The following is a 27184-nucleotide window of genomic DNA, read 5'->3' on the forward strand; positions in this document are numbered from 1 at the left end:
TTTGCACACAGAGAGTGGTGAATCTCTGGAATTCTCTGCCACAGAAGGTAGTTGAGGCCAGTTCATTGGCTATATTTAAGAGGGAGTTAGATGTGGCCCTTGTGGCTAAAGGGATCAGGAGGTATGGAGAGAAGGCAGGTACAGGATACTGAGTTGGATGATCAGCCATGATCATATTGAATGGCGGTGCAGGCTCGAAGGGCCGAATGGCCTACTCCTGCACCTATTTTCTATGTTTCTATGTTTCTATCAAGGCAGGAAAATGGGGATTGATCGATCAGCCATGATTGTCTGGAGGAGTAGACTTGATGGGCTGAATGTTCTAATTTTGCTCCTAGAACCTATGAACCATATATTGTTAAGAATGACCATGTTTCTACCCATGTGTGTGCTTTTTATTGAAGGATGCAGCATTTTACACAGCAGCTGCCAACTCTCCTCCTCTATCTAACATGGTAATTGGCTGTTCATCTATATCCACCTGGATTTTAAAAGATTTTTTTCCGTTACAATTTGTTTGCTGTCGAGGGAACATCAGTGGAAAAGTGAAAGTTAAAATCAGGCCGTGTGTACTGTGAGGTGAGAAATTGTTTACACGGTGTGGTTAGGGCAGGGGATGTTTACTGAAGGGACTGGTGCGGACACAGCCCATTGCATCTTCCGCGAGGAATGTCGATAAACCTGTGAAGCGGAGAAACGCTGGGAGTGGGAGGTAAGAGCAGAGCTTCTGATTTAGGATTGTGCTGCTCTAACAGGCATGGATCGGATAAGGTTCATTGTGTGGAGTGTGTGTGTGTCAGTATTTTGCATCTGTATTCACTAAAGACACGGAGAACAGCGTCATCGGGCGATTAAATACTACAACCTCTAAGTAAACTGAACTACATAGACTTGGGAGCATTGTCTTTGCACTATTATTTTTGTTGTTTTAATATATTTATTGTTTGATCATTTATATGCACACATATATGTTTATATGTATGAATTTATGCATATGTGTTTATATATAATATACGGATATATGTATGTTTGTATGTATATATATGTGTGTCTGTGTGTATATACACGCACACACACACATATATATACAATATCTACATACAATATGTATATATACATATATATATATACCCACACACACATATATATATATATATATATATATATATATATATATAAATACACACAAAAATATATAAAAACACACACATATATATAGACACACACACACACATATAAATAAATATAACCTTAAGCAAACATATTTGTGGATGTGTGTATATATATATTTACATATATAGATATATACACACAACCACAGATATATTTACATATATAGACTGAGGAGTGTGACTGAGGAGTGTATGAATAATGCGATGTAAAGCGCCTTGAGTATTCTAGAAAGGCGCTATATAAATCCCATCCATTATTATTATTATTATATAGATACACACACTCCCACAGATATGTGTGCTTACAGTTATATCCGCACGTATATACACATGCATATATGCACGCACAGATATGTGTGCTTAAGGTTATATATCTAAACACACAGATATAAATATAAACAAGCCATTTAGATTGATTGTAAACTGACTGGTTGCATATAACAAAAGCTTTGCCCGGTACCTCGGTGCGAGACTATAAACTAAACTGGACTGAACTGTGAACTTGTAAGCAGAAAGAGTGACGTTCTATTGAAAGAACATCTCGATCTTGTGGCAAACTGCAATCAGTCTGAAGTAATTAATGGTCTGTCGATCTTGAACTCTGGAATATTTGCCCAGAGGAGGATATTAATTTGCAGAGAAAGAATTAAACATTCTATTGGATTCTTTTATTTTGACTTTACATGCGGTGTTAAAAACAAAATGTATGTTATGTACACTTCCACAGTACAAGTTTACAAGGATTTTCTATACATGTTACTTCATAGGACATTATACAACAACAACCACCTTTTTTTTTTAAAGAGTTAGCTTGCCAATGTACCATAGAGAGATACGACTTGAGTTCACCTTAATACAAATGGAGAAGGGAGTTGGTGAATTTAATGTCAAGGCGATACAGGAAGTTAAAAATGACAACATAAAATGGAGCAAATGCTCAAACAGCAATATACAGCGGTGGTTTTAAATGTTTTGGACTCTTTTTTTAGGCAGAATGGGGGCAAAGTCACAGTTTGTAATTATAAAAGTATTGAAATGATTGTGACGGTTTGTTCATTGGCTGGAAAGGTCACTCCAGCATCACGTGGATTTGGTAGCGGTGAATGCATTCTTCCACATTATCCGTGATGACCTGTAGCTTGATGCAGTTAGTATTGAAGCCATGCAGCTCGAGCATGGACCGTATCAGTAAGAAGAATAGGTTACCTGTGCGCCCAGGTGCGCTTACATGATGGTAAATGGTACACCGGCTAACCTTTTGTCCAGCTCATGTTGTGTTTCGTTTAACACAACCCTCTTGTTCTGCAATGGGATCATTTTCCCAATGTAGGGGGGGTTGAGGGTGAGGATGGGGGGGGGGGGAAGGAAGGAAGATAACCATTTTCTTGATCGTCCGTTTCTTACCCCGCGTATCGATTGGCTGCAAATAGCCTTTACGTTTTCAGGCCGTGGTTTGATCTGTTTCATTTTGTACAAAAAAACAATGGAAAAAAAAAAATACAACTGGCAGACTGGAAGCAGCTTCTCTTTTCAAGAACAAGTGACAAGAATTCAATATCGATGATGAGAATAATGCTTATTGAATAAGGCACAAACTGCACAGAATCCAGGTGAACAAATACGCTATTTACAGAACATTGTCATTACCTGCATGACTCTTCTGGTTGCCCTACCCAACACATTGAACACTCCTTACCAAAGCCAATGCACTCTCCGTTAACATGTGTCCTGCCCTTCTCTGTGGCAGGACAGCTCCTTGTCTACGGACTGCAAAGATAAACTGACTGTATGAATTTACAATGGTCCAGACGTGGTATGGAATGGGCGCCACATTGGATGTACGCTACGTGGATGGCGCCCAGAGGTCCATGTCTGTAGACAGGTAGCTGCACTCAACACAGTGATATGGTCCGAGTAGGGTTGCAGTTGGGACAGGATTGGGCTGCGTTGGTTGCGTTCAGTACACCGGGCAACACGACACAACAACAGCTGCCACAGGAACCATTAAGTGCATCCTCCGTCTGTGTGGGCCACACAGCGCTAATCGGGACATTCGCTAATCGGGAATGCCACCAAGTACTTGTCCTTGCTACAATGGGGCTAGAGTGGCATGTTTGTCAAACCAAAAAAGCACATCTGTTGAAATCAGAAGTTTCATGAGAAAAGTCATTAAACATTTGTGCAAGCAACAAGACAAATGCATTAAATGTCATTAATACCATTCACATTAGATGGGGAGTCAATGTCAACAGCAGTGAAAATGGAGCCGTACGTTGTTCAAGTATTTCCTTCTAGTTTGATGCAGAGATCGCAGGGTAAACCCTTGCTCCAAGGTCTCCGACTTGTAACAGTATTGCGTGACGTTACCTGGCATCTTCTTCGCCCCGGCAGAAGGTCACTGCGCCTTCGCCCCGAGTGCAGACACAGAGTGAGGAAATTTGGCCACATGTTGTCCATGTCCATCCGAGCATTATCACTGGTAGTTTCAAAGCAACGCTGATCTCAAATGTCCTCCACCATCACATTAGCTAAGAAACAGAAATAGCTTTAGGCCGCTCGCCCTGTTAGTAAGTGTACTTCTGCAGTGTTGTGACTGGGGACGTGGGCTGGCCAAAGGATGGTTTTGGTGGCACGTCTGGTTTTATGGAGGGCGTTCTCTTTATTCCCGACCTGGGCAGAGTGCCACTGCTTGAGTAGCTGCTCTGGCGGGACAGTGAGGTGGGCTGAATAACTAGCGGAGTCCCGTGCACAGAATCCATCCTCATGGGCGGCGCCGGGGGGAAATAGCCCCCCCGGTTAAAACTGGGGTGCCGTGACAACATGGCTCCGTTCAACGAGCTGATAACATTTTTGGGGAGCACCGATATGGAGTGCCTCTGCGACGAATTTCTGGGATAGCCCCGATCCCTCTCTCTCTCTAAACTCGACAGTTGGATGTTGGAGGTTGACGGAACATCTACCCGCTTGGTGGGGCTATGTCTCGGAAGAGTCGAGGAAGGCGAATAGAGTGAAGCCTCCCGGTTTGGGACTTTGGGCGGGACCTCTACTAGTTTGGACATTGGACCCAGCATTAAATTTTGACGAGTCATAGGTATGTCCCCCAAGATGGCTTTCGAGTTGGTACCACCTTCGTTGAGATGTTTCAGAAGGTCATTCAATGTGTTCCTTGCCTCAACGGCTCGTTGCTGTTCCTTCTTCCCAGAATGGCTTGGGATGGACATTTCTATGTTCTGCACCTTCCTTTCTGCCTTGTGGGCATTGGAATTTGAGAAGGACATGTTGTAGGCATGGGTGGCATTGGGAAGTACCATGGCACTGGGTATCTGGCCGTTGTGGTTGATGGGCGAGTGGGGCGTGGGACTCGATGGGATGATTTGGGGGCTCTTCAGAGGCGATTCCTTCCTGGCTGCGTTAATGTTGTTCTGGGCTTTTTCCCACTGGTTCTTGATGGGCTGAATGCCTTTCTGGTGGAGTTCGGGCGTGGACTCTGGCGTGGGCAAGGCCGCCAGCTCGGGCGGCTGCCCGTGGCTATCCACGATCATGGTCTTTGGGTCGCCGCTGGGCGGCAACTCCTTGCCGTTGGACAGCAGGTTGGTGTACAGCTTCGGGGTGTCGATGCTGTGCGGGTACTCCTTGACGGGACTGTCGAAGAGCCCGTTGAATTTAGTGAAGCTGCCGCTGGAGTCGGTGCACGATTGCGCCGACTCGGCGTCCTTGTTCATCTTCCTCGCCTTGCGCAGGTAGGTGTCACGGTGGCAGTACACAGCCAGGCCGGAAATGAAGGCTCCCAGGACAAAGGCAGCCAGGACGCAGGTGATCAGCACGTTCATGTGAACCATTTGATTCGCGTCTCCGGCCTGCACATCCCATCTCACACCTGGAGCAGAGACAACATCAGAGCGTGAAAATATTAGTGTGTTCCCGTGCTGATGGTTCCCATTCAGGAACAGATTGTATTAGAAATGAAACACTAATGTTCAAACATCCCAATGCACCCAAACAAATGACACACAGTGCTGGAGTCAGGCAGCATCTCTGGAGAACATGGATAGGGGCCATTTTGGGTCGGGTCACCTGAAAGGTGATGATAATTTCATTTTATTGTTATTTTGCTTTGTTTTTAACTTTTTTTGTTTCACATGTTCGAAATAAAATATATATATAAAGGTCACCTATCCATGTTCTTTAGACTTGCTGCCTGACCCGCTGAGTTACTCCAGCACTTGTCTTTTTTTTAAATTGTAAACCAGCATCTGCAGTTTCTTGCTCCTACTTCCATACTCAATACTCTGACTGATGAAGGCCAATAGCGAACGCCTTCTTGACCACCCTGTCAACTTGTGACGCCACCCTCAAGGAACCATGCACCTGCACTCCTAGATCCCACAGCACTCCCCGGGGCTACTTTTGGTTTCATGAGCGGACAGATTTCATGGCCTTTAGTTTTCAGGGATTTCTAATTTGATTGTAGGAAACACTCTCGTGCTCAGCTGAGCTTGTGCAGAGGAGTTCCATAAATGATATATTCGGTGGTGGACCTGTACCAATTTTGCAGTGCGGTTGGAAGATATTTTGTGACACATAGGGTGGCGCAGCGGTAGAGTTGCTGTCTTACAGCGCCAGGGATCCGGGTTCGATCCTGACTGCTGGTGCTGTCTGTACGGAGTTTGTACGTTCTCCCCATGACCTGCGTGGGTTTTCTCCGGGTTCTCTGGTTTCCTCCCACACTCTAAAGACGTACTGGTTTGTAGGTTAATTGGCTTGGTATAATTATAAATTGTCCCTGGTGTGCGTAGGATAGTGTTAGTGTACGGGGATGCTCTGAAGAACCCTGGTGCCGTGCTGTATCTCTAAACCAAACAATCAGCCCTTTCTGAACTGGTCAGGTATCGGGTCATTGTGGTGTTTGCAATTGATTGTTCACATTGACACTGCCAGCAGAACTAATCACTAATGAATCACGCGGCAGATTTTCCTACGCTTACACCCAGGAATGAAAGGTGCTGCCACAGGAGAGCAGCAAACTGCTCATGGGGCCCCTGCATCAAAGTCTCTGCCCTGTTACTGCAAGCCTACATCCTCTCCCTCCACCTCTCCCTCCCTGCTCCTGAGAGCTGCTCACCACGCCGTTTCTCCCAGATTATGATGGGGCGGGGATGCCAGATTTGGCAAATTCACCTTGTCTTTATTAAAGTTGACAGCAGGGATCAGACCATGCCCTCTTCTCACAGCTGCCATCGTGGCAGGAGGTACAGAAGCCTGAAGGCCCACACCACCAGGTTCAGGAACGGCTACTTTACCACAACTGGCAGGTTCTTGAACCAAATTACACAACCCTAACCCTACCTCGAGATCAGAACACTCGGGCCTCCTCTTGCACTACCATGGACTTGGGATTTTTCTAATCATGTACATTTGACAAGATGTTTTTGGCAGTCATTTATTTTCCTGGAATTTTCTTTGTAATTTGTGTAGAATATGTTGTTGTCTGTGTCTATGTGTCCGTGATAATGCTGCAAGACTTATGTCTGCATCTGACAATGAACTTGACTTGACAGGGTCTTCAAATCGCATTAACATTACATAAGCAGTGAGAGAGAAACTGCCTTTAAACTGGGTGGAGACACAAAATGCTTGAGTAACTCAGCGGGACAGGCAACATCGCTGGAGAGAATGAATGGGAGTTTGTTCCATACACGGAAACACGGCCTTTCTCCATGCTGTATCATTAAACTCTAAACTAAACATGGGCGGAAAACAAAATATTGTTGCTTCACTTTTGAGGTACCGAGGTGCTGTACACAAAACCTGCACTAGTCAAAAATGATCAACATTTAGTCACTTTATGTGGTATTGGTGAAGGGGAAGACATTTAATAGGAATCTGAGGGGTAAATTTTTCCACACAGGAGGGTGTATTGAACAAGCTGCCAGAGGACGTAGTTGGGGCAGGGACTGTCCCAACATTTAAGAAGCCGTTAGACAGGTACATGGATAGGACAGGTTTGGAGGGATATGGACCAAACGCGGGCAGGTGGGCCATGTTGGCCGGTGTGGGCAAATTGGGCTGAAGGGCCTGTTTCCACATTGTATCACTCTATATGTGAATAAACTATGGTCCATACATGTTTCACTCACATGTAAAAATAATCTAATATTGTACATCTTGTCTTTTAACTGTAGGGAGGTTCTGCACTGTGCTGTGTTTTAAAGATAACAAAAAATAGTTGAGCAATATGATAATAACCATTTTCAATAGAACTATGTATGGGTGAGGCCAAGGGGGGGGACAACAGGAACTGGATGTGCAGAACAGTTGATGTTATTGGCCCTCGTTTCTGGAACAAGATGCAGCGGCTCTCCAAAGCTTGCAGCTTTACTTTCGCCCGACAAAGTGCAACAAAAGTCCAACGTTCCTCTGCTGCGATCCAAAGCTATCAACTCGGGGTGGGCCAATGGAGAATTTTACTTGGGTTCTTTTCTGGGCCAGTTCTGAAGGAAAAACCTCAAACTTCATCGGTCAGGATAAAGGCGACTTTTGTTAACTGCTGTTTCAGGTTAACATCTCAAAAAATCACTTAATTTGCTGTTCCACTAAAAAAAGAACCTAGAGCTATCAAAATCTCCCATGTAGTTTATGATTTTTATTTTTTTCAAATTCTTTTATTGCAAGAGCACACCATCTCATTTCTAATTTAATGCTCCTATACTGGGATGTTCAGTCTGCTCTTTCTTTCCCTCGGCTCTCGATCGCGTTGCTCTGAACTCGCGCTGTCTTTGGGATATCAGTAGCATTAATCCTTTGCCGTTGCTTTAAGGCACGGAATTAAGATACTCGGTTTATAGATTGTACTTTAGACGCTTGTGATATCATAAGTATCGAGTGAAGGAGTGTAACAGGGTCATATAGCTGTCCAGCACAGAAACAGGCCCTTCGGCCCACCAGTTGACATTTTGGGCTAGTTCCATCGCTCTCCAAACCTATACGTTCAAATGTTTCTCCGAAGTTGTATCGGCATCTTTCGCTTCCTGTGACAGCTCATTCGGAGTGAAATAGTTGCCCCTGAGTTCCCTCTTAAATCTCCCCGCCTCACTTCGAGCCTACGCACTCTAGTTTTAGACTGCTTCACTCTGGGGTAAAAAGACCACTATGAAATTTGAATGTTACACACATTATATCATTTTTCTCTATCGTTCTAGACTCTTTCTATACTTGTGAGAACTTGTACAAGCAAATGATGGGGCAAAATATCACTGAGGAGATTAAAAATTAAATTTGTGTAAATTTGCAAAAAGGGCATGTGGATTATGTCCTCTCACCACTTGGGAAAGAATATAATCAAATTCATCAGGTTGAGAAGCTGCTTTTTTGGATTAATGCTGGGTTAATTTGATCTCCTGCTAAAGAAGATCTCCCTGTTCCTGGAGAAACAAGGACTGCAAATGTCGGTTTACAAAAAACACACAAAACGCTGGAGTAACTCAGCAAGTCAGGCAGTATCTCTGGAGAACACGGATAGGTGATGATTCGAGTCGGGACCCTGCTTCAGACTGGAGTGAAGAAGGGCCCCGACCTGAAACGTCACCTGTCCATGTTCTCTAGAGGAGTGTCCTGACCCACTGAGTTACTCCAATACTTTGTGTCTTATCTATCGGTCCCTGTGACCTACCAGTAGGGTCCTCCCTGGATGGGAAGGTACAGTAAACGAGGCACAACATCTTTCTGTACAGTCATAGAGTGATACAGTGTGGAAACAGGCCCTTCGGCCCAACATGTCCCAGCTACACAAGCCCCACCTGTCTGCGCTTGGTCCATATCCCTCCAAACCTGTCCTATCCATGTACCTGTCTAACGGCTTCTTAAATGTTGGGATAGTCCCAGCCTCAACTACCTCCTCTGGCAGCTTGTTTCATACACTCACCAGCCTTTGTGTGAAAAGTTGCCCCTCAGATTCCAATTAAATCTTTTCCCCTTCACCTTGAACCTATGTCCTCTGGTCGTTGATTCCCCTACTCTGGGCAACTCTGGGCAAGAGACTCTGTGATGTTTAATGTATCAATTAGGCAAATAGTTCACCTCTCACTTCAAACTGCATTCCTTTAGAATCTGGGGACCCAGACAATGACCCAGCTGTCAAACATGACTACAGAAGTACATGGCAGTCCTGCTGTTACTAAGGTCAAGACTCTTGCTGGGATTTCCTCTGCTATCTTTCTGCTATACCAGAGAGGAGGTGACCAAGGGTGGTTAGGGGATCAAGACTTGGGGATTGAGGGCTCCTGTCCAGCCTTCCTTTTCTTTAGACTTTAATGATATAATGTGGAAACAGTCCAGGCCGGCCAGCAATCGCCCCAGCGTACACTAGCAGATCCTGTACACTGGGGCCAATTTACACTTTTGACCGAAGCCAATTAACCTACAAACCAGTATGTCTTTGGAGTGTGGGAGGAAACTGGAGCACCCAGAGAAAACCTTCCTTATGCATTAGAATTTGGCACAGGTTCGATGAATATTGCCCATCATTTGATGTTGCCGTGTCTACTGGTACATCAGCTGCAGGGAGGAACTAGTTATAATTTCAGCCCGCAACCCTGATGAGACCCTGCATCCTCAGAGGACGTGTGTGTGGGCCAGGTTTCCGAATGCCACCGACAGTGTCACGGTTTGAGAACAGGAACAATTGTGAGGAAACAGTGATGTGGGTGGACCCTGGAATAACCGATGCACTCGACGAGCAGCATACACTTGTTTGCAGAAAGTCATTAGTACTTGTTAAATCAATTGCGCAGAGCAGAATATCTATCTAACGGGAGTGAAATTTACAATTATTTTTTCAAGCCGTCAGCAATGACGCATGAACAATTAACTGATCCTCTGGGTAAATAAGCAATGACTTGTTCAGTTGACTAACAGGATGCTATTTGATGTCCTCTTGTATTACAGTGCAGCATTTGGTTAGCATGTTTAAAAAAAAGGTTGGCTGCAATCTATCTAAATGCTTTGGGTTGATACAAACCAGGAGTAATAAAGCTTGTAGCATTCCCAGAATAGATCCCTGTTATTTGAAAGTGGAGGAAAGGCTTTCTCTTCCCCCCCCCCCCCCCTCCCCAATATGCTCCCCTCAAAACCGCATCCATGCCAAGAAACTGAGCCAGCACTAGGGACGTTGGCAAAAATAGCACAAAGGGCAAGGGGTGGCTGCCAAAGTAAAGTGGTTGGTGCATTGCTAGGATTGCTAACAGTAGCTAGGATTTCAAATGCACACTATGCCTTATTTTCCATATTAATAAAAACGGGAGCTAAGATGCAATTATGGTTTACGATTGCAAATTTCTGGTTTGGTTTAGAGATACAGAACGGAAACAGTCCCTTTGGCCCACCCGGGTCCGCGCCGACCAGCGATCCCCGCACACTGATGCTATCCTACACACTAGGGACAATTTGCATGTATACCAAGCCAATTAACCTACAAACCTGTCGGTCTTTGGAGTGCGGGAGGAAACTGGAGATCCCGGAGAAAACCCCACGCAGGTCACGGGGTGAACGTACAAACGAGCACCGGTAGTCAGGATCGAACCCGGGTCTCTGGCGCTGTGAGGCAGCAACCCTATCGCTGCGCCAACATGCCGCCCCGTACAGTATATTCTACAGCAGAATTGTAACTGTTGCAGTTCCTGTGACGGGGGGGGGGGGAGGGGAAGATATTAGTCCGGCTAAATTGGCCTCAAGACGGACTCATCTCAACCCATCCAGTTCCAATTAGTGAGGCAGAGGTGAGTGCGCGGGAGGCAAGAACAACCAGAGACTGCTGTTCTCACAGTCATTTAGCCCTGGCAGCGACAAGCAAATTGTTCTCACTTGTTATCTGTTCTGAAGACGTGCCCTATTGGTTTTCCTCGTGCCTTCCTCCCCAGTCCTTGTTTTAAATAACGTCCCCCCCCCCCCTCTCCCCCGCAACAAGCATCTAATTTCTCCATTTGAACATCTGGTCGTGAGTTCAATCTGCACTTTATTTCCATCAGGCAGCCCCGTGCCAACAGATACACTTGCGTGCGAGATACAGAAATACTTGCAGTTGAAATAGAGAAAAAAATATATTAGCATTGGCACTTTCTTAAAGTATCCCATGTTGGTGGAATTCCAAACAAATAAAGTAACACATTCCAAGTAAAATACCCAAGTATAAAGAATTTGAAGTTAAATCAAGTGTAGAACACGGAGCCAAATAACCACAACAAGGAAATAGGTTGCTGCTCTTGATTAGTCGACAAAGAGTAAGGGCTGCATGCGAATTAAAATAGAATTTACAAGCACGATATTTTGCAATTATTCAGTCACGCAAAATCATATGGCGCCTGAACAAAGCATTTCCTATTAGTCCCTTGTATAAACTGCTTCTCGCTTTCAGTTTTGGACTCGGAGAACGCTTCAAAGAGAAAGAGATTGTTAGGAAGACTATTTGAGGACAAAAATATTAGTTGCTATGTAAATATGAAGCAGAGCCTGCAGCCGCTGGTACCTACGGCCGGCGTTCCCAGGGACACGTGGCTGTCTGAGGACGAGGTGGATTCTCCATTCTACAACATGCACAAGTTGCCCATCACTGGTTAGTGGGATGCATGAGTGATTACTGATTAGAGATTTTCGTTTAAAATATACAACAAAAAAAAACCAGGCAAGGCCTTTTGAACATTTTATCCGTCGTCGACGATAAAATGTTCAGGGTTAGAACGGTAATGGCAGTGGTTGACAAAGAAAACATTGAGAAGCAAACGATGGCGTTGACTGGCGCACAACAACAAAGGTACAAACAGAGGAAGGAAGCAATGAATTGAAACTGAAGAGCAATAGGCCAACTTAAATAACAGACCAGTTGTATAACGATCACCAACATATATCAGAAATGTGCATGTCTTAACTGAGGCAACAGTCATCAACAGAAAAAAAAACACTGCCAATAGAACTGAGAAGAAACCTGCTTTAGCTGCCTTGGTTTTTAAATCAGAGAATGACCAGATTTTTAAAATATAAAGAGCCACAAACTGTCCCTTTCCATGTACTTTAATGGTTTGCGATCTCAAGTCCAAATTGCTGGAAGTCCCAGCATGTAAAAGTGATCTTCGAGTAATAATATTTTCCTCCTATCTCCTCTGGGGATGCTGCCTGACCTGCTGAGTTACTCCAGCATTTTGTGTTCCATTCAATATTTTCTCAAAGTATTGCTAACTTGTTAGGGTGGCGCAGCGGTAGAGTTGGTGCCTTACAGCCCTGGGTTTGATCCCGACTACGGGTGCTGTCTGTGCGGAGTCTGTACGTTCTCCCCGCGACCTCGTGGATTTTCTCTGAGTTCTTCTGTTTCCTCCCACACTCCAAAGACGTACAGGTTTGTAGGATAATTGGTTTGGTGTAAAAAATGTTTTAAATTGTCCCTAGTGTGTGTGTGTGTAGGATAATGTTTGTGCGCTGGGACCGCTGGTCGGTTTATAGATAGTCCTGATTTTTCCCCCCCCTGCTGTATCTCTAAACTAAACTAAAATACCTGCCCTTCGCATAGTGCATTGGACACTGACATGCTAGACTTTCCGATTAAACTTGCTCACAAATTTAACTTGTTTGGGAAGGAACTTCAGATGCTAGCTTACACCGAAGATAGACGCTGGAGTAACTCAGCGGGACAGGCAGCATCTCTGGAGAGAAGGAATGGGTGACGTTTCGGGTCGAGACCCTCCTTCACTCTTCAAACCTCACGCACTTTACAATGGCTTGACCGGATCACAAAGCAAGGCTGTCTGTGTGTGTGAGAGAGAGAGAGCGAGAGCTCGCAGCTATGCAGTTCAGCACTGGAACTGATCTCCTCCCAGCTTTGGCTACAAGGCTTTGTTATTTGATAGCTGAAACAAGAGTTGGAGGAACCAGCGTCCACTTCACACAATGCAGACTCGGAATATTAAGGAGCGCAGTGTTCCACTCCATCAGCACCTGTCCTGACCAGTGGGCTGCTTCACTTTATAGATAGTCCTGGGTTTTTTTTTTCCTCAAATGAACCCATGGCCCTGATCATGTTAATTGACTGAATGTAAATATAGAGCAGCTTTTTTAAAAAAGTAAAGCAGGTTTCCTTTCAGTGGAAGGAAGATTCCCTTCAAAGGCCTTACCATTGGGGACAGCGGATAATGTTTCAAAATAATCAAAAGTCTCCTCATCATCTTGCAGTGCAATCACATTTGGAGATACTATCGGGTCAGTTGGAGCAGTGGAAGCAGATGCTGCTGGGACATCCGTTTCTGTGGTGACAGATTTACATAATTTCAACAATTATTCGGCACCGAAACAACATTTATAAGACATTTGGACAGGCACAGGGATAGGACAGGTCTAGAGGGATGTGGGCCAAACGTGGGCAGGGTGGGACCGGTGTAGATGGGACATCTTGGTCGGCTTTGGCAAGATGGGCCGTAAAGCCCATTTCTGTGCGGTGTGGCTCTGTAATGGAGTGGGAGGTGAAATTATAAACTGGCTTTGTTAATGCCAAAGTACAGCAGAGTTATTGTAAATGTCAAAGTTACCAAATAGTCCCTTCAGCCAAATGTCCATCAACATTCCTAATGCCCCAGCATCTACTGTACATCCCGTTTGACTGCCCAAAATGCATCACCTTGAACTGCTCGGGATTAAATTCCACCTGCCAACTCTACACCCAATTTTCCATCAGTTCTGTATCCTGCAGTAGCCTCAAGGCAACCTTCCTCACTATCCACAACATCACAAACCCATATCATCGGCAGACTCAATGCTACTATTACTGCTTGTGTTCATGCACGTTGTACACATAAGGTCATAAGTAACAGGAGCAGAATTAGGCCATTCGGCCCATCAAGTCTACTCTGCCATTCAATCATGGCTGATCTATCCCTCCTAACCCCATTCTCCTGCCTTCTCCCCATAACCCCTGACATCCGTACTAATCAAGAATCTATCTACCTCTGCCTTAAAAATATCCACTGACTTGTCCTCCACAGCCTTCTGTGGCAAAGAATCCCACAGATTATACATCACCGCCAACAAGGGACCCAACACCAATCCCTGAATGTTTGACTCGAACATGACTACTCAACCACTAATTTGGATTTGGAGACATTGCCTGTAACCCACGGGTGGAACAACTCATTGCCAGGCTGATTCCTGCTGCAGAGACTGGAGGAGATCGTGGGTTCAGTCTCTCCACAGCGACTGTGGAGGACATGCCCGTATTGGGTGGGAGACAGGGCCAGAAGCCGAACAGAGCTCTGACCCATGTACACCTCCAACCTTGAGCTTCAGCACTGATGATTATATGACTACAACACCATGATTAGGCTGCATCTGGTCTATTGCATGCAGTTCTGGTTGCCCCATTATAGGAAAGATGAGGAGGCTTTGGTGAGGATGTAGAGATGGTTTACCAAAATACTGCATGGATTAGAGGGTTTAGGTTGGCTCGGCTTGGGTTGTTTTCTCTGGAACATCAGAGGTTGAGGAGAGACGATGGAAGTGCATTAAAATTATTAGAGGCATAGATAGGGTAGACCAAGGGTTCCCAACCTGAGGCAAATGTAGCCCCAGGGGATAAGTTTTGCTTACCCAGGGGGTACATTTGTTGATTCTGGATTTGTACATATATTTTCTCATTGACTGACTGTGTTTGGTTCTGGTATACCGGTATCTGCTCATCATTAGTTGTTCATAAATAAGTGAAATAACATTGTTATGTGCTGTTAAAGTTGCCAGGGGTAAACGGGACGATAAAAGGTTGGGAATGCATGGGGTAGACAGTCATACCCTTTCTCCCCCAGAGTGGAAATGTCCAACACTAGAGGGCACAGCTATGAGGTGCGAGGGGAATGTTTAGTGGAGATATGTGGCGCAAGATTTTGTTGCATACCGTAGTGCTGGCCTGGGGTGTATTGCCAGGGGTAGTGGTGGAGGCAGATACGATAGTGGCTCAAACACATTGGGAGCCGATAGACCCATTCATCTGCTGCACTGTTCTAAGTACATACGTGCATATTCTATGTTCTATGTTCTATTTAAAAGGAGGCCATTTGGCCCATTGACCTGTGCCGAGTGTCTTGAGAGCCTCAACACTAATTCAAATGATTTGCTTGGGAGAAACCACAACATCATAAACGCGTTCCCAATGCATCCGTGCCAGGACATGACCAAAAATGTCCAAGGCACAATCCAAGGCATCCTTTCCTAACTCTGGATCTGGTGATTGACTCCAGTGCCAAACATTGACTTTGCCCCATTCACCCTGGCAAACCTCATCTTCCATGTCCACCCTAGTTCAAAGTGCCCCCAGAGCCAGCGGCCTGAGTTGGGGGTGGAGATGGTTTCAAGGTACACGCCTTGTTCTGGCACACTTCTCACACAATAAATCCTCAAAAGTGATATGGTGACGGGGATTGATAATGAACTGAAGTGCCTTAATCAAACCCAGCTGAAATGGTACTTAGGAACATTAACTTGACGTGTCTCCATTTAGAAATCATTAAAATAATAAAGATTTTTTAATGTTTTGACAGAAATCATTCTTTGCCTGCTCTTGTTACGATGCCAACTTGGGAACGGTCCACAGAATCACAATGGATGTCTGGAATAGTGCCCGGACCTGGGGTGAACTTTAGACCACTCCTGGTGTAAGCCACTGGCAAGGAAAGACCGGTGAGCTCAACCTCTGTGCTACGTGATGTACTGGAGAGGATTCTGAGGGGTAACATAATCGTACATTGTTGGATAAACTGGGTGATTAGGGATGGTCAGCATGTTTTTTTTACATGGGAGATCATGCCTTTACGAATCTGATTGGGTTCTTTGAAGAAGCAACCAAAAAGGTTGATGAAGACAAAGTCGTAGACATTGTCTACATGGATTTCAGCAAGGCATTGGATAAAGGTTCCACAAAGTAGGCTGCTCTGGAAGGCTAGATCACATGGGATCCAGGCAGAGCTGGTCAACTGGGCAGAGAATTGGCTTCATGGAAGGAAGCTGAGGGTGGTGATGGAGGAAGGGTGTTTCTTGGCCCGTGACTAGTGATGTAGGGGTTGGTGCTGTTGGTGCCCATTGCTGTTTGTGGTTTAAATCAACCATTTGGATGAGAATGTAGAAGGCACGATGAGTAAGTTTGCAGATGAAACTAAAGTGGATGGTATCATAGATAGCAAAGATGGTTATCAAAATTCTTGATTAGTTGGAGTTCAATGCAGATACATGTGAAGCCTTGCATTTTGGGAAGTCAAATCAGGGCAGGACCTTCACAGTGAATTGCAGAGCCCTATGGAGCATTGTAGGGCAGAGTGATCTAGGAGTACTGATAAATATATATAGTTCAGTAAAAGTGATGATACAGGTAGATAGGTCTTTGGTACATTTGCCTTCATCAGTCTAGGTACTGAATATAGAAATTGGGACTATGTTACAGTTTTGTGCAAGACTTTGGTGAGACTCGACAGTGTTCAGTTTTTGTCACCCTACCATAGGAAGAATGTCATTAAGCTGGAAAGAGTGCAGAGAATACTTACGAGGATGATGCCAAGACCTAAGGGCCTGGGCTACAGAGAGATGGGGGGCGCAGGCTAGAACTTTATTCCTTGGAGCACGGGAGGCTAAGTGGTGACCCTATAGATGTGTATAATATCTTAAGTGGAATAGATAGTGTGAATGCATGGAGTCTTTTACCCAGGCTAGAGGAATCTGAAACAAGACGACATATGTTTAAGATGGGAGGGGGATGTTTTAATATGAACCTGAGGGGCAACTTTTTCCACACAGAGGGTGGTGGAAGATGGTGGTAGCTCAAAGAGGAAGTAGTTGAGGCAGGTGCTATGGAAGACACTTGGATAGGAAGGGATATGGGCCAATCGCTGGGAAAATGACACTAGCTTAGTTAGTCAGCATGGTGGAGATGTGCCAAAGCCTGATTCCGTGTGACAGGATTCACAGAGACAAAACAGCAACTTAGCCAAATGAAGATTCACAATCGTGGCTAAAATGGCAGTTACGTTAAATCTACCAACGGCAGCCTCCAGGTGAAAAACAATTTGCATCAAGAACATTTGGACTGGGGAGTAAGACAAAGGTATGGCCATCTTCACAGGGCTCGAGAAATTAGTCCCACTGCATTAGGGAATTTGCATTAGATCATGTATTGAATGTTCTGCAATATGTCCCTTTTAAATCTGCAGTGTTTTGCTGAATACCAAGGAGCTGCTTCCAGCTTGACATCAATCTCAATGGTTGATTCAGGAAAGTTGGTGTCAGCAGCATTGTGCAGCAAATTGCTTTCTGAAATTGCATAGAGTCTTGCACACGGTCAGTTTTTTTTTTTGGCTCTCAGTTTGCTCTCAACAAGCCCTCATCTTATTGATCCAGAAATCCACAGTGAATTAAGGCCATATTTGGGATGGGTAGCATCTTACATTGGACTACTCGTTCATTGTCAGATACAGACAGTCAGCCTCTGTGGGTTAGAGAGAGCAGGGACTGAGTTTGGAACACAAGTACCCAGCAGTGTGACAACTACAAAGTTCAGAAGTCAAAGGGGCAGAATTAGGCCATTCGGCCCTTCGAGTCTACTACGCACCATTCAATTGTGGCTGATCTATCTTTCCCTCTCAACCCGGTTCTCCAGTTCATTTTTTTAGGAAAGGACTGAACTTTGAACCTCTTTAAACAACAAGCCTGCATGGAATGCATATAAATAAACACTCGCCGCAGCTCAGACCTCTTGAGTTGCTCAGAGCAAGCCGAGTTACTGGGGGGCGGGGGGGATACGTCAGTCATATAAACCTGGTGCACTCGAAGTACAGTCTGTATCTCAGCATTGATAAAGCATTCTAACATATTCATAGGATCCCGTTCCATTTGCCCAAAAGTACAGCTCAAAATCAAACAATGCAATAATGTGTTAACGTTTCATTAATGAAGCGCAGATCTGGGTTTCTGCGGAAGAAGAGATAAGCAGATTAGAAGTTAACCGGTGAGATGCCTTCACATGCTCAGGAAGCAGAGAGATCCAAGCTGCTACAAAACGCATCCGAGGCTGTACAGCAGCACTGTGTTAAAAGGTAAGAAACCTTTGGGTAAGAAATCTGATTAGTCAGCGGAGGCGGGGAAACGTGCTGGGAGCTGCGAGTGACTGAGGAGGAAAGAATGATTAGTTTGCTGCGGAGTGCTTGTGGCTGGCAGATGTAGAACAAATCACCCGTGGCCATCTGCCAAGTGAGCAGAAAGGGAGAGGGAAAGAGCTGGCTGAGGCAGAGGGAGGAGGAGAAAAGGTACAAGCAAAAATATAACCCAAAACTAACCAGCTGTCGGGTCGCCAAATGGTTTGTAATCTGGTGTAGCGACTGGGATCTCTAGAAGAATTAAAAGCAAGATTAGTAAAGTAAAAAAAATCAGTTAAAAAAAAGATAATGAACTGAGCAACTGGAATGGTTTGATCAAAACCAGCTGTGGAGGCCACAGAAATAAGACTTCAGAACGTCAGCTTGATGTGCCTCCATTTCAAAATGGCTAAAATACAATAATTTCAGCTCTGCAAACGGCACCGGGACGACGAGAAGTTTGGCTTTTTGAAACGCTACAGGTTATCTGGGTTGACTTGTTAGTTCACACATAAAATAACAGAGCTGGGGACGACAGAATGCCTTCACAAACCCTGCGCCATGTGGCCTCACATCCTACATTCCCCCGGACATCAACAGTGGAGATTGGTCAGAGACCATTAGACTTACCGTGACATTCTCCGAGATGCGCTGTCCTGCCAGATTCCACATCTTGTTCAAACCCAGTGCTGGGAGACAAAAAGCAACAACATCTCTGAGACACTGTGTTTAGTATCGACATTGAGATTCACTCAGTGCTTATAGAAGCTGGGAGGTCATGTTGCAGTTGTGTGAGACCGCATTTAGAATATTGTGTTCAGTTCTGGGCACCACGTTATAGGAAAGATATTGTCAAGCCTGACAGGGTTCAGAACAGATTTACGAGGCTGTTGCTAGGACTGGAGGGTGTGAGCTATAGGGAGAGGTTGAGTAGGCTGGGTCTCTATTCCATGGAGCGCAGGAGGATGAGGGGAGATCTTATAGAGGTGTACAAAATCATGAGAGGAATAGATTGGGTAGATGCACAGAGTTTTTTTGCCCAGAGTAGAGGGAATCGAGGACCAGAGGACATAGGTTTAAGGTGAAGGGGAAAAGATTTAATAGGAATCCGATGGGTAACTTTTTCACACAGAGGGTGGTGGGTGTGTGGAACAAGCTGCCAGAGGAGGTAGTTGAGGCTGGGACTATCCCATCGTTTAAGAAACAGTTAGACAGGTACATGGATCGGACAGGTTTGGAGGGATATGGACCAAGTGCAGGCAAGTGGGACTAGTGTAGCTGGGACATTGTTGACCGGTGTGGGCGAGTTGGGCCGAAGGGCCTGTTTCCACACTGTATCACCTTATGAATCTAAATGGAAGGGAGAAATTCAACTTTGAGCTGCAGTCTTGCCTAACTCCCTGGAAATCAAGTGTTAATTACTTTAGTTTTAGTATGGAGATACAGTGCGGAAATAGGCCCTTCGGCCCACTGAGTCCACGCCGACCACCCCACCCCACCCCGCACATTGGCACTATCCTACACACACACTGGGGCCAATATTAGAATTTTTACAGAAGCCAATTAACCTACAAACCTGCACGTCTTTGGAGTGTGGGAGGAAACCAAAGAAAACCCACGCGGTCTCAGGGAGAACGTACAGTCAGCGCCCGCAGACAGGATCGAACCCGGGTAAAGTAAACACATACTTACTGAACGCCAGGCTTCACAACTCCACAGGATTTATTATCCAGCCACGCACAGTAGGGATCTCTTGAACTGATGCAAGCTCTGTCGGTGAAACAGAAAGCAGTAATGAGCATCTTTGTGGGTATAATTAAGTTTTCAATAAATACATTAATGATGTGTGTGTAGATTTGGGGGCATTTCAGTGATCTGACACTAACAGGTACAACATCACACGTAGTGATGGATCAGAGAATTAGCTGTGTGCGGCAATAAGTTCCACATATTAACTACCCTCTGACTAAAGAAGTTCCTCCTCACCTTTCTAAAAGAGCGCCCTTTAATTCTGAGGCTGTGACCTCTGGACCTAGACTCTTCCACCAGTGGAAACATCCTTTCCACATCCACTCGATCTATGCCTTTCATTATTCTGCAAGTTTCAATGAGGGTCCCCCCCCCTCAACCTTCGAAACTCCAGCGAGAAGAGGCCCAGTGCTGTCAAACGCTCATCATACGCTAACCCACTCATTCCTGGAATCATTCTTGTAAACCTCCTCTGGACCCCCTCCAGAGCCAGCACATCCTTCCTCAGATATGGTGCCCAGATGTGCTCACATCTCCTTTCTAAAGGTACGTCATTTTATGCTGAGGCTATGGCCTCTGGTCCTAGACTGTCCCACGAGTGGAAACATCCTCTCCACATTCACTCTATCCAGGCCTTTCACTATTTGGTTAGTTTCGATGAGGTCACCCCTCATCCTTCTAAACTCCCTAAACTGAGTTCCCCAGTCCACTTTCTCATTTGAACTGCAATTCCTTTCGACTTGGTAACTTTTACTTAACTTTTTTCATCCTTCATGATGGCATTTGAGCACCCCCCCCCCCCCCCCCCCCAATAAGGAGGGCCAGTCACAGAGATGAACAGTGAATATATTGGAGTTGAACACATCCAATTCTCTGTATATGGGGCAGATATTCTGTTAATTCTGCAAGTGATGTGGTCTTAACAATTCACCTCATGCCTCATGTTCAGTTTAGTGTTACAGATACAGTGCAGAAACAGGCCCTTCGGCCCACCAAGTCCGCGCCGACCTGCGATCCCGCACACTAACGCTATCCTACACACACTGGGGACAATTTACAATTATACCAAACCAATTAACCTACAAACCTGTGCGTCTTTGGAGTGTGGGAGGAAACTGGAGCAGCCGGAGAAAACTCACGGGGAGAACGTACAAACTCCGTATAGACAGTCAGGATTGAACCCGGGTCTCTGGCGCTGTAAGGCAGCAACTCTACCGCTGCGCCACCGAGCCGCCCCAGTCTCATTTTTCATGCTGACCTCTCCCAAAGGAGGGCCATTGATAGAAATGAACAGTGCGAATATATTGGAGTTTAACATGGCCAATTGTCCTCCATACATGGTGCACCTACACTAAAATATTCTGTTAATTCTGCAAGTGGTGTGGTCTTAACAATTCACTTCATGTTGTGATTTAAGTTTCTTACATTTTCATATAGCATGTGATTTTTATTCCCCCCTGAACTCTGACTCTTTTTATGTGGTTCATTTAGGTCTTGAGAAGAGCATTAACGATCTTGGGTGCTACATAATCCATTATGCTGAGTGACCTATTGACAGTACTGTCACCCCTCAGCTGCCAGTTGCTCAGAAAATCTCCAGATGAAAAAGTATTAAATGGACAGATTTAACTCGGCTGTCCACCCTCGATTCTAGCAAGAGCTTCACAGTCGATATTGATATTTTAGTTCCATTAGCTGACGCAGTTTTGCATTTATATGACTTTCAAATATGCACTAAAAGAAAAATCAATTCCTGAAAGACGCAAGTGGAACATATGCTGAAAAAGGGCAACTTTTCCCCGTTGAGTCCTGTTTTCCTGCATGTTCTGCCGAATGTTTATACAGAAGATAGACACAGAGTGCTGGAGTCACTCAGACTGAGACCCAGACTGAAGAAGGGTTCAGACTCGAAACGTCACCCATCCTTTTTCTCCAGAGATGCTGCCTGACCCGCTGAGTTACTCCAGCACTCTGTGTCTATCTTGCTGCATATTCTACCTGGCTTCTCTTGTTCGTAAAAGCCTCGTTGGCAAACCTACACAACACCTTTGTAGCTATACACAAAAAGCTGGAGTAACTCAGCAGGACGGGCAGCATCTCTGGAGAGGAGGAATGGGTGACGTTTTGGGTCAAGACTGTTCGTGTCTGAAGAAGGGTCTCGACCCGGAAGCGTCACCTACTCCTCCTTTCCAGCGATGCAGCCTGTCCCGCTGAGTACTCCAGCGTTTTGTGTCTATCTTCGATTTAAACCGGAATTTGTAGGTCTACTGCTGATCCATCAAAGGAAATTGAAAATGCATGCTGTTATCATAGACAGTTGAGCCGCTGTTATAAAGTTGAGAAACACTAACTTTTTGCACGTGCCGTGATGTTCGCAGTGACTGAGAGGAACACGAATAACACAGCTGGAGAATGCCACGAACAAGGCATGGTGATCTTTATCAAGCTGCAGCCCCAGCACCTTCCTGTCATCTTCATTCGTAGAACTACACCTGTTTTGGGTTCAAACAAAGACTTGGTCAGGCACGCTGAGTGCAATCCAATTGCTTTAGGTAAGAACGTTTTATTCTGCATTATCAGAAAGAATGTGATCCCACATCTGGTAAGCTAAGCGTTAAGGTTGCTGTAAATTATCCCCTCAATTCCGAATAATCGCGGAAATTTACACGCAGAGCAAAGTCTGTATATATTTCTCACGAGCATTGCCTCTATTACTGATGCACTGCTGTTTCTTTAGCAACTTAAGACAGTAATGCAGAGTACAAGATTAATGTATTAGGCAAAGTACCATTAGAGACATAGAGATTCATAGTCGTACAGTGTGAAAACAGGCCCCTCAGCCCAACCTGCCCACACCAACCAACATTCCTCACCTATACTAGTCCCACCCGCCTGTGTTTGGCCCAGATCCCTCCAAACCTATCCCATTAATGTGATAGCACCCAGTGCCTCACAAAGGTTATGTGTAGGAAAGAACTGCAGATGCTGGTTTAAATCGAAGATAGGCACAAAATGCTGGAGTAACTCAGCGGGACAGGCGGCATCTCTGGAGAGAAGGAATGGGTGACGTTTCGGATCGAGATCCTTCTTCAGACTGATGCTGTCCAAAGTGTCCTTGAAGAAGGGTCTCAACCCGAAACGTCACCCATTCCTTCTCTCCAGAGATGCCGCCTGTCCCGCTGAGTTACTCCAGTAGTTTGTGCCCAACAAAAATATTTTGTTTGAATTAAAGAAGAAACAGACTGAAGATCCAATGCCATTTTGGAGGCATCCTCAGTTAGAATATTCATATACAGCAACATATTAAGTTGCCGCAATCATCTAACTGAAGGCCTAGAACAACAAAGAGTCATAGAAGTCCTTCAGCATTGCAGCTTGGGGTACAGGTAACCACACTGGGTGAAGGCAAACTACAGGCAGACGTAATAGCCACAGACTTAATATAGATTGAGCACTACTGTAGTGATGTTGGACGTCAGTCCAGTTTTCATACTGGATAGACAATAGACAATAGGTGCAGGAGAAGGCCATTCGGCCCTTCGAGCCAGCAACACCATTCTATGTGATCATGGCTGATCATCCCCAATCAGTACCCCGTTCCTGCCTTCTCTCCATATCCCCTGACTCCGCTATTTTTAAGAGCCCTATCTAGCTCTCTCTTGGATGCATTTCTTGACTTGCCAATGGCATGATAACTTAGACATTATGGGCAAGAGCGTTTGGAATAAATAATCACTATAAAATCCGTGGAATTTAAATAAAACCATTCTTAATTAGTTTTCCCACATCTCTCCGAATTCCTTGGATTAATTCTACAGAAGTTCTGCAGAAGGTCAGAAGTTTAGAGGAATATGGGCCAGATGAAGGCAAATGGGACTAGTGTGGATGGGACGTGTTGGCCGGTGTGGGGCCAGGTTCCACGCTGTAAGACTCTATGACTGAATGGAGTTAGGAAACGTTTACCTACTTTAATGGGTTAAAGACATCCATTTCCTCCAGGAGTACGCTGTCGTTGAGGGAGCTGGTACTGGTTTTGGTCAGCACCTTGAGCAGGATGCCCGCTTCCGAACCAATGAAGATGATGGTGTAGTTCTGATGCGGGCCGGCGGTGTTGTCGATGGCAATGACAGTCAGCCGGTACCTGCACAGGTAGAAAGGTCAGCGTGAGCAGCAGCAGCAGGTAACATCTCAGGTGGGAAGTTCACACCTGCGCTTATTACTTCAGTCTGAAGAAGGGTCTCGACCCGAAACGTCACCCATTCCTTCTATCCAGTGATGCTACCTGTCCCCCCTGAGTTACTCCAGCATTTTGTGTCTATCTTACTTTAGTTTAGTTTTGTTTGGAGATACAGTGCGGAAACAGGCCCTTCGGCCCACCGAGTCCGCGCCGATCAGCGATCCCCACATATTAACACTACCCTACACACACTAGGGACAACTTTACAGTTTACACCAAGCCAATTAACCTACAAACCTGTACATCTTTGGAGTGTGGGAGGAAACCGAAGATCTGGGAGAAAACCCACGCGGGTCACGGGGAGAACGTGCAAACTCCGTACAGACAGCGCCAATAGTCATGATTGAACCCGGTTCTCCGGCGCTGCAAACGGTGTAAGGCAAGAACTCTACCGATGCGCCACCGTGCATCTTGGTCTCCCATGTTCCTACCTGACACGTGTCTTGGTGAACCAGGGCTCCTCGATGAGTGAGGGGACGGCAGAGTCCATCAGGGGGTGGGATTTGATGAAGGAGAGCGTTTCATCGGGGAAATCGATGGAGGTTTTGTAAGATTCTGCCGGTGAATGTCCCGCACAGCAACCAGGCCTGTAAAAGAACATCGTCACAACACTAAATTTAGGCTTGTGTTTATTATTCTCACATGTACCGGAATACAGTGAAAACAATTGTTTTTGTCTGCTATTCAAACACATCAGATAACACCATACAAAAATGACAATCAAATCAAACTCAAATACAATAGAAAGATAAAAAGGGAAGATACCGAGTGCAGTATGTAGTTCTCAGCATTGTAGCACATCCGTTTAGTTTAGAGGCATAGTGCGGAAACAGGCCCTTCGGCCCAAAGAGTCAGCGCTGCCCCTTAGACTAGCACTATCCTACACTCCAGGGACAATTTACAATTTTTACCGATGCCAATTAATCTGCAAACCTGTACGTCTTTGGAAATGTGGGAGGAAAGTCCCGGTGGCGCTGGGGGAAATCCCACGTTGTCACCGGGAGAATGTACAAGCTCCGTACAGGCAAGCTCCGTACAGTCAGGAACAACCCAGGTCCCTGGAGCTGTAAGGCAGCAATTCTACCACTGCGCCACCATGAAGTACAGAAGACAAAGTCCAATGTCTGCAATGGGGTAGATGTGAATCGAACAGTATCCTAGCTGTGGCAGCACCATTCAGATGCCCGATAACACAGGGAAAGAAGCTGTTGCTAAGTCTGGTGGTGGGTGCTTTAAAGCTCCTGTACCTTTAAGAGCACTTTGAAATAGTTACACATCGGGGAAATAGCTTTAACACTGCTCACACGGGGACAGTACCTTGGCTTTGGTATCCTGTCTTCTGGAACTGCAGTCCACACAGAGTCAGGGGTCTTTTGCTCCTTAAACCTGCCCTTGAATGATTTTTCGATGTCATCCATATTAAAGGCACACACCGCTGAGCCAGGGATACTAAAGGGAGTGAAAGAATATTGCCATAAAAATAATTTCCTCCATCTGAATGCAGATGAATAAAGAGCAGAGTGGAGCACTGAAAAAAACCACTTTGCATTGAACAATAAGGTCAAACTTTAAACAGCTGAAGCCCATGTCTGATCCCCACCACTTCTGATTTAATGGAGACAACCAAGAGTTTGGGTAGTCAACCACTTCCGGCACACAAGATGGCATTTTCACCATTTTAATTAAACTGGCAACGTGGGATTTAAGTAAAACACTAAGTGCCGGAGGAACTCAGCAGGCCAAGCCACATCCACCCATCACTTGCCATGCATTGCCCCATCCCCAGCACTCTTTCTCCCCATTACTCCATCAGTCCGAAGAAGGGTCCCAGCCCAAAATGTTGTCTCCGCAAAGATGTACCTAATGGACTTCAAATGTCACAGGACCCGGGGTGAACAGTGAACAAAACCCCTCAGTTTTGTTTGGACATACAGTTTGGAACCAGGCCCTTCAGTCCACCGAGTCCGTGCCGACCAGCAATCCCCGCCCACTGACACTATCCTATGCGCTAGGGGACCATTTACAATTTTACCGAAGCCAATTAGCCCACAAACCTGTACGTCTTTGAAGTGTGGAAGGAAACCGGACCACCCGGAAAAAAACCCACGCAGGTCACGGGGAGAACGTACAAACTCTGCACAGACAGCACCCGTAGTAAGGATCAAACCCGGGTCTCTGGCGTTGCAAGACAGCAACTCTGCCGCTGCGCCACCGTGCCGCTCCACTGTCTATAAACCTCCCACTTGGACTAAACGGGGGCAAATGAGGTTAGCATAGATGGGGCATCTTGGTCAGTTGGGCCGAAGGGCCTGTTTCCGTATGAAAACAGCGCGACTCCACAAGCCGTTGACGCAAAGGCTAAAGTAATCCATACTCTCCATTGCACTTTACTCCATTCCTCACCTGTTAAGTTGCGTTGTAAATACACCAATAACCGTCGGGTACCCATTGATTTGGATAATGTCCGTGACAGACTGCAACACGTCAAAGTAGAAGAACGAATCTCCGGGAACGGAGCAGTTTAATCGGGCTTTTAGGAACGACGTCCAGTGTTTTTCCAGCACCCTCTGCGATCCTCCCACATCATTCTTACAAATTCTCGCCACACGAGAATAAACAGCCTGGGAAGAAATACAAACACACAATAAAGCACGCCCCACTGTATTAAAAATAAAGTCAATTTATTAAAAATTGATGCAGGCACCAACTGTAAACAATGCTATTTTCAGAGATCAGAATTTTTCATGGGTATCTGCATAAGCATCACACACACACACACTCAGACCCACCCGCCACATCTGGTCAATGGACAGAAAGTGCGTTAATTAACCATGAGTAACTAGTTTAATAATTTACAGTGGCAAATCTATGTGGGATTGCAA

General features: G+C 45.4%; 1 protein-coding gene across 7 annotated transcripts in view; it reads right to left on the reverse strand.

The window, feature by feature from the left end:
* Nucleotides 1–1818: 1818 nt before the first annotated feature.
* sema6d (semaphorin 6D) overlaps nt 1819–27184 on the reverse strand; it is a 239009-nt gene continuing 213643 nt past the window's right edge. For 3 of the 7 annotated variants that reach the window (XM_033050281.1, XM_033050279.1, XM_033050280.1), the window contains 10 exons: nt 26706–26923; nt 25620–25751; nt 24734–24889; nt 24033–24206; nt 22417–22557; nt 20009–20086; nt 18947–19005; nt 18518–18568; nt 13328–13456; nt 1819–5049 (listed from right to left, as the gene is read on the reverse strand). In XM_033050281.1, coding sequence (XP_032906172.1) covers nt 3737–5049; nt 13328–13456; nt 18518–18568; nt 18947–19005; nt 20009–20086; nt 22417–22557; nt 24033–24206; nt 24734–24889; nt 25620–25751; nt 26706–26923 — 2451 coding nt within the window. In that variant the 3' untranslated portion in view covers nt 1819–3736. Of the gene's footprint in view, nt 5050–13327; nt 13457–18517; nt 18569–18946; nt 19006–20008; nt 20087–22416; nt 22558–24028; nt 24207–24733; nt 24890–25619; nt 25752–26705; nt 26924–27184 lie in introns of those variants that run through there. The other 4 variants (XM_033050282.1, XM_033050283.1, XM_033050284.1 and 1 more) reach the window with 4 other exon arrangements.

The sequence above is a fragment of the Amblyraja radiata genome, chromosome 34, assembly GCF_010909765.2.
Source record: "Amblyraja radiata isolate CabotCenter1 chromosome 34, sAmbRad1.1.pri, whole genome shotgun sequence".
Classification (NCBI taxonomy): Eukaryota; Metazoa; Chordata; class Chondrichthyes; order Rajiformes; family Rajidae; genus Amblyraja; species Amblyraja radiata.